This window comes from Rissa tridactyla, chromosome 2 (assembly GCF_028500815.1).
Source record: "Rissa tridactyla isolate bRisTri1 chromosome 2, bRisTri1.patW.cur.20221130, whole genome shotgun sequence".
Lineage (NCBI taxonomy): Eukaryota > Metazoa > Chordata > Aves > Charadriiformes > Laridae > Rissa > Rissa tridactyla.
In genome coordinates this window covers 144,752,692-144,760,697 of record NC_071467.1, presented here as the reverse complement: position 1 = coordinate 144,760,697, position 8,006 = coordinate 144,752,692, and the positions used below count along the sequence as shown (strand labels likewise).

The 8,006-nt window shown below is 46.2% G+C and overlaps 1 protein-coding gene across 2 annotated transcripts in view; it reads left to right on the top strand.

Annotated features, from left to right (window-relative positions):
- The first annotated feature begins 1,041 nt into the window (after positions 1 to 1,041).
- The window catches only part of ITGA8 (integrin subunit alpha 8), a 122,292-nt gene continuing 115,327 nt past the window's right edge, over positions 1,042 to 8,006 (top strand). For both annotated transcript variants that reach the window (XM_054191371.1, XM_054191370.1), the window contains exons 1-2: positions 1,042 to 1,367; positions 1,676 to 1,800. In XM_054191371.1, coding sequence (XP_054047346.1) covers positions 1,171 to 1,367; positions 1,676 to 1,800 — 322 coding nt within the window. In that variant the 5' untranslated portion in view covers positions 1,042 to 1,170. The remainder of the gene's footprint in view (positions 1,368 to 1,675; positions 1,801 to 8,006) is intronic.

Genomic DNA, 8,006 nt, shown 5'->3' with positions numbered 1-8,006 from the left:
GAAACTTACAGAGGAATGCATTTCCTAATGTGTTTGGAACTGTGTGGCTGGGTTTACATCTTTCCTGTGGTTAGAAGGGGGTTTTGGTTGCTGTTTTTTTTCAAATGGCCATGCTGGCAGTCACAGAGCAATCTGATGAAGGTTTGTTTTGTTTTGTTTTGTTTTTTTCCCCATGCACTTTAGTTTCCTAAAAGGCATTTTCAAGTATCAGACTCTTCAGTTCAAACTCTTGAAAATGCTGGAAGAGGAGAGAAATTCAAGTAGAAACCACCAGCCTCAATGCCGCCATTTTTCCTCATGAACACAAATGGCGGAAGGTAGCTGCCAGGTAACCGCTGGGCAGAGTTAAGGGGCTGTCCTAGTTAGCCTGCAATCCTTCCCGCTTCACCGCTGGAATTTCTTTCTAAGACAAATCAGTTTCCCCACATACAGTCTCGTTAGTGCAGTAAAACCATCCCCAAGCATCCCATTTAGCCAGGATGGGGTAGTTTCACCCAGGCCCCAGTGCTGTTCCCGGCACTGTGGGACGAGGGCTGTGGCGGAGGCCGTGTGGGAGCAGCCTTTCTTCCCCCGTGCTCCGGCTCCCCGACGGCCACGGCGCTGCGGGCACCGTCCTCTCCCGCAGACAACACCGGAGGCGTCGTGCGGAGCTGGGCCGAGGCGCCGACATCTCCGGCGCCGGGACGGCTTCTCCCTCAGCGGGGCTTCTCCCTCAGCGAGGGAGGCGCGGGTGAGGCGGCCCCACACCGACCACCAGCGCCTCGCCCTGCCCAGTCACAGCTGGTGGCGTGGGGGGTCCCTCGGGCTCAAACGCTGCCTTGCAGAGGGAAAGCTCCCCCGCCGAGCCACCTCGCTCCCGGCGGGGCCGTCACCGCGGCTCCGTGCACGCCCCGGTGCCGCCGACAGCCGCGGGCCACCGCGCTGCGCTGGGCTGCCTGGCCGCGGGCGGCGAGCGCGGGCCGCCAGGGGGCGCCGTAGCGCAGCTGGCCCCGCGGCGGCGGCGTCGGGGTGAGCGGGGCCGAGCCGCCCTCGCCAGCCCCCCGCCCCGCCGCCAGCGCACGGCGGCAGCCAGACCGCCGCGGCACCGCACGGCCGCCCCGCCGCTCCCCTTCGCTTCGCTCCGCTCTGCTCTGCTCTGCCAGCGGGAGCCGGCCGCGGAAGGGGGCGAGGATGCTGCGCCTCAGCCTCCGGGCCGGCCGCGCCCGCCGCCGGCAGCGGCCGTGCCCGCCGCTCCTCCTGTCAGCGCTGCTCTGGGCACCGGTGCTGGTGGCCTTCAACCTGGACGAGGAGAAGCTGACGGTGTACAGCGGGCCCCCGGGCAGCTACTTCGGGTACTCGGTGGACTTCTACATCCCCGACCCCAGCACGTGAGTGCCGCCGCCGCCGCCGCCGGGCGGGCCGCTCCCCTCAGCGCGGCGCCCGCGGCCCCGGGGGGCGGCGGGGTCCCGGCTATGGCCGAGCCAGCGCCGCCGGGCCGCCCTCCCGCCTGGCCGGGGCTGGGGGACGCCGACCGGCTCGGGGGAGGCGTTGGGGAAGGCGCTGGGCAAACGGCGGCGTCCCGCCCGCCGCCCTCGGGCCGGTGTCCGAGGGTGACAACCGGCCCCGGGGTCGCCGTGCCGGGGCCGCCTCCTGCCGGTCCCGATTGGCCCCGGTGACCTCCCGGTGTGTTTCGCAGAGTCAGTGTCCTGGTAGGAGCTCCCAAAGCCAACACCACGCAGCCAGACATCGTGGAAGGAGGAGCGGTGTACCACTGCGGCTGGCCCGCCGCCCGCTGCAGGCAGATCCCCTTCGATAACACCAGTAAGTGCCTCCCTGCATCCCGTGGCGCGGCCGTGCCGGTGTTCCTCTGGGGTGCTCAGGTCCCACTCCGGGACGGGTTCCTCCCGCGCTCGCTTGGGTTGTGTCACTTGGGTCCGAGTATCTGCGGTTCGCTGGAGAAATCGGGCTTCGGGGAGTCTGTATGGTGTGCGCTTGCAGGGAAGGGTTTAATGGTCCCCAGAGAAGTAATAGGAGTATGACCTCCAGGATCTGTGTGCCTAGGCCATCTTAATGCTTTAATGAAAGGTGTTTGTGGCAGATTCCTCGTTTTGAAAATAGGGTGGTTTGCGTTTTGTGGTTTTTGAGTGCTCAGAAGGCAAACCCCCCAAATCCATGTTCAGAGAAGTTCACACTTCTCTGGAAGTCTCTGGAACTCTGGAAGTCACAGGATTGCTGGTCTTTGCTGTTATTTTCAGGAAGGGGTTTTCCATCTGTGCAGATGGATGAAGTACCTCATGTGGCATGCTTATTTAATTCTTTTCAGAAAGCAAGAATTTTATTTCAGAATATTGGAAGCTAGATGCAAACTGATTTAGGCACAATGTGGATAGATTATATCCACTTCCAAAATCCCAAGACAGATGTTTCTTATTTAATTAGAGGGAACACACGTTTTAAACAGTTCAGGCTGTTTATGTTTTCTGTTGTCTCTTTATAGGTCTTGAAAATAATTTAAACCTAGTGTTTGCAGGGACTTTAAAACTGATTCCTTTATTTAGGCAGACTCTGACAGTTTTAATTGTTAAGCAAAAGTTATGATTCTTGAGGTTATATTTAATCTTAACATTTGTGGTTTATTTAAATGTGAACACAACACAATTCAGTTTTGGGGTTTTTTTCTTAGAGCACAAATTAAATTAGAAGAGGTTACTGAAATGTAGCAAGTAAGCAGGGCAGTTCTTCACCCCTTCCAGCTCTAGCCACCCACACATCCTATTACTATGTTAGTGTCTAGGAACTCTACTCAGGATGATGCTCCCATCATGCTGGACATTCTTCAAAACAGAGTAAGAGGTAGCTCCTGTATGTGTATGTGGCTACTTAGGCATGTAATACTATGTACAGCATACCATTATATATAAATGGGAATGTACAGAGATAGACAGTATGCATACAGTATTTTCATTGTAATATGGCCTAAGTGGACATCTTTAAAATAAAACCAGTTTAGGAAATATTTCTTGTATTTTCATCTTAGATGAGATAGTTATGTAACCCAAGTGGACTATATTATCTATACAAATTAATTTCAGGTTTGAATAGAAATCTTACAGGCCAAATGAAAATTCTATCACATTTTAAACGGACTTTTGAAAAATGAATGAAAACCTAGTGATGAAACCTAGAAGGGCATCTGGCTTTCCTGGGAGAAACTCCAGGAAAGTTGATTGAAGAGACTCAGGACAACTCCATAGGCTTGGCAGAGATGTCCTTTTGTAGATACTATGTTTCAAAGAAAGGCACAAACACAGGCTCATGATTAAGTATATCAACAAGGCTTTGGACTGTATCACACAACTATTCATCTTGGAATCTCCAAAATGTGGTTCACTTAGTCTTCCTGAGACAGTTGTTTGTGTCCTCTGGGTAGATACCTGACCTGTAGACAGCTGAAGTTAAGCCAGAAAGAGCTTGTTGTGCAGATATAAATGCACTGTGCTTGGAGGAGGAACTGCAGTAGAGGCAGGTTTAGCAGTGTTATCATTAGCTAATTCCAGTACCAAGGGCAGTAAAGGCGTCATTTCGCACAATTCAGCAATAGCCAGCTGCCCTCATATACAGGGACCCCAGGAAGGTTTGCATAGCTCGTACCAACACCCATTCTTTATTGCCAGCAACATAAAGGCCATCTCCAATACGCCTTAGGTGACTCTCTTTGCTGAAGTATGGATGTATATTTCATGTCAGATTTTTCTTTCCAAAATCCGCTACTTACAGGAACAAGTTTTCCATCTCTTCTGCTATTCCCTCAAACAGAGCAGTCCATGTGAGCTCTAGCCTAGATGATACTATCTCAAATAAACCGTTACACACAGTTACTTTTGAATCCTTGGGCCACTGTATGCCTAGTGGGACTTAGATAGTCCTTAGTAAATGTGAGGGGTATTTTCAGCTTATGGCTCTTCCTTGTACAGGCACCTTGTACTTACTATGCCTTTTCCCTACAACATCACTCAGAAATGCTGCTAGTCCCATTTTATATTTATATTCCTATTTTTACATTTATTCTGATAAGAGGAAAAAGTCAGTCTGGGTTGTCAAAGATCATACAGGAAGTTGGTGATGATACTGGGAACTGACTCGGGATTTTCCCCTCTTCCTCCAGTGCCTTAACCACAATATTATCCTTTCTCCCAAAACAAAACCACCCAGTATTTGTTAGAAGACTGGAAATTCAGCTCTAGCAGCTTTAAATTTAAAGATTAATGCTTCACGCCTCATAGGAGATTTTTAAAAAACTTGGAAAGCTTTGGGAATGTTTTCTGAAACAAAACAGAAAAGCTACAGAGGCTGCTTCAGAGCTGGAAGATTTAATTTTGATACATTTTTATACAAAGCTTCATTTTTTAAAGTACTTTTTTCTTGACTCTAGCCAAATAATATCAGCTCTTTGAGTTAAATTCACTAAGCATAATAAAAGAAACAAAACTTCTGAATAATTAAAAGCTTTTCTAATTAAGATCAGAAGTAAAAATTGAGTGGAACTAGAAAGAAAAGGGGAGTTTAACACTTAAAGGCAGTATGACCCAACGAATAGGTAAAGGATTTACTAAATCAGTATTTTTCAGCCACGAGAGTTCAACAGAACACTTCTAAAGAATTTTAAAAGAAAAGCAGATTCACATATACTGTATCCCAAGTTAGATATGTGAAATTGCTGCAGGTCACAGAAACTGAAATTTCCAAGATAACATAAAAATTCAAGAGATCAACAAATCCAAGTGGTTGAAAACCACTGACTTCAATTAGATACGAGCATGAGGGCTCACGTCTTCCATTTCTGAGGGCTGGGTACACAAATGAAGCTCAGGTATGTTGCATTCAATGCAAGTTATGTTCTGCTGTTGAGGAGGGTACATACAGTGCACTTGGATTTTATTTGAATTTTTACTGCCACAAGTAGGTGCATAAGTGGGCACCTAATTGTTAAGACTCCTATGTAACTGTACAGATCACTGTTTCCACAAGAACAGGAGACCTCATTTCAGGAAGGGTTCCTTCACTTGCAAATGCTTTGATGTTATTTGTATTAACACTATTGATATCTTGGTCCTACTAAATGAAAACAGTGAGGACATTGACTACTATTCTGTGGTCGCTTCAGTCAAGATTCTGGACATTTTCAAATATCATGGTGTTACAGGTGTGGAGTTGCTGTATACTAATTTATAGTTATCCTGTGTTTTATGTATACTGAGATGTTTACTGAATGAATGAATAGATATACCTTGATATGGGGCTGTAAAGTATAACAAACTGAAAAGGAACAAAATCTCTCTGCATAAGCATTTATGGCTTGTTAAAAAGCAATGATGAACAAGAACACGCTCATGAGTCAAGGAAGGGAAGGATGAAAAAAGGAATGTGTTGAGTTTGTAAAGTGTATATTGCCTTAGAGGGGGCACTTGTTCAGGAAGTGATTTGAGAGAACTAAGTGACAGACACTTTAGTGAAAGACTTAGGCTTGCTTACGTTCATATTATGAGGGTAAGCGCTGAGATAAGATGGTCTTTGGTCCCGTAAAGGTTGTTTTTGTTGTAGAGTTTTGTTTTTCTCTGTGAATTATATCTTTCTATTTTGAAAATAACTAAAGTTTTAGTTTAAAGAAATTTATTCTATATCCCACATGCCATAGAGTCCTGAAGAGAGAATACAAGTGCTAAGCCTAAATGGACCTGGCATCCTGTTACTGGTGTAAGACAACTGTGGTGTTCTACAGTGGATCAAAGATCTGACAGTGCAAGGGCTGCACCCAGAGTCACTGGCAAGGTGCAGTCACACAGGCTGTGACACTGAGGACTAAACCCTATTCTTTGTGTCACATAAGCTTTAAATGACAAAAGGCAAATCCTTATGGTTTGTGAAGCTCTCTTGCTCCTTTTTTCTCATAAACTAAGATCACATGAGGGAGTAGACATTGTATTGGTTACTGATGTTCCAACAGGAACACTCAGTATTCACTCAAATCCCACTGAAAGATACAAAAACACCTATTAAAAACATGTCATTACTTCTGTGTGCCATGTTCTAGCTGTCAAACACAGACTGGATTCCTTACGACTAGCACAGATACTCAAAACAAAGACTACTTCTGAAATCATCTCTGTGGTACTGTGCATATGTTAGGATGCCCAAGCTGGTCTGAGTGTTATGAGCAGCTGCATAACTTGTGTTAATGTGGAAATGTGGGTGGGCTAAACTACTCTGCTGGGAAGACGGCTTAGTTAGACCTAACTGAATTGAGTTAGGTTATACCACCTAGCTGAAATTGTTCTAAAGGCAGTTCTCCCAGACTGTCACTAATTTCTCAGGTCACATATCTCTGTTCTTCATAGTAGCTGATCCAGAGATTTCCAAAGCAATTAGGTGATTTACTTGCAAAAATTAATCCTATTGATGAAATACTGTTCCTGACAAGGAACAGGGGGTCAGGAGGGAGGAGAACAGAGGGAAGAAGGGGATGAAATTTTGACATGCTGTAGGGTTTGGGCAGACCCATTTATAACCAAGTCATGTAACCAGACATTCCCATATGGGTTGGCCAGTGATATGGCCTCCAGCCAAGAAGGGGCTTTAGCAGGAACTCTACATGTTTCCTGCTGTCAATACAGCACTGACTCTGCAGTCCCATGTTTACTATTCTTTAAAGCTCCCAAAATCTGGGCACTGGGGCCGAGACTCTGGGCAGAAGTTGAAAGCACTGCCCCTGAGAGCACAACTGGTGCTTTAACCTGCTCTGTTGCAGCAGGGAACTGAGATAAAGTATAATGGAAGGGTTTTTAGTATCCCCTTACTCCAGGAGATACGGGCTGAAGGGCAGAGACTCCTCTCCCTTGTCTCCCAGCTCTGTAAAGCTGTCCTGTTGCATTGCAGTGTAAGGCTGTGATACTCTTTGAAACTCAATGAGAGGACAGGGGAACAAGCGTTGGCATTATATTAAAGACCTGTGATCTGTCTTTCCTCTCTTACCTACAGAAAGCCAACTTCTCCTTTTCAGTTTCTCCATTATGAAATGAGGTTTACAATGACTATTTCTGCTTTAGCATGGAGGTAGAATTACCAAGTCCTTGAGTTTAAGCTGGGTGCTCTTCCGTTCAGCTGCCAGGAGAGGTAGCAGGAGAGCAATACGAGGAAAACTTTCTCCCCGCTTGATTAACCGGGGAACTTCTGAACCACTCAGAGCATCTTGCAGCCAGAAGCAAACTTAAATGCCCCCTGAAGTGCACTATTGCATTTGAAATCTGGTAAAAAGCCAATAGTTCATATTTCAGAAACTCATTATAATGGTCACTTTTAATTGTAATACTTAGCAGACTGCAACAAGTTCTTAGTTTTAAATTAGCTCCTAAAGGCAGAATTTTGCATACCACTTCCCCTAAGTTTCCAGAACTCACTGGGGTGTTGTCTTTGCTATCAGTTAACTTTAACAGTTTTAGTAAAATAGGTTATATTTTTCTAAACTAGCCGTAGAAAATTTGAGCAGCCTCTGAAGAGGAACAGAGGAGGGGGAATGTAGATCAGTTCTGGCCAAGCGTGCAGTTGATAAAAAACATGAGCTAATCTGGCCAGCAGTTGAGCTGATTGTAACAGAACCCAGGTACTGTATAAGGAAAGGATGTATTGTGGGACTCAAGAGGTTTAGTTACATGAAAAAATCATTAGCTGTAAAGATGGTAAGATTCTAGGGAAAGCTTAGAATCCTGTTATAAAACTGAATTTGCATCTCAAGAGAAAGTGCTGAGGGAGAACTTTGTTGTACTTTTAAATGTTGACACATTTCAGTCCACTATGCCAGTAAGACCTTATCCGGAGCCTCATGGTTCACTTGTAGCATTCTGATTTATAATGGACCCTCATGGGTTTCTTTTATAAGTCTCAGCCTTATCTAAAGAAGGGAAAAAATACCCTTAGCTATGTTAGTTTAAACCCAGGGGTCTTAATTTGTTTTTGATCAGATTGTACTTAGG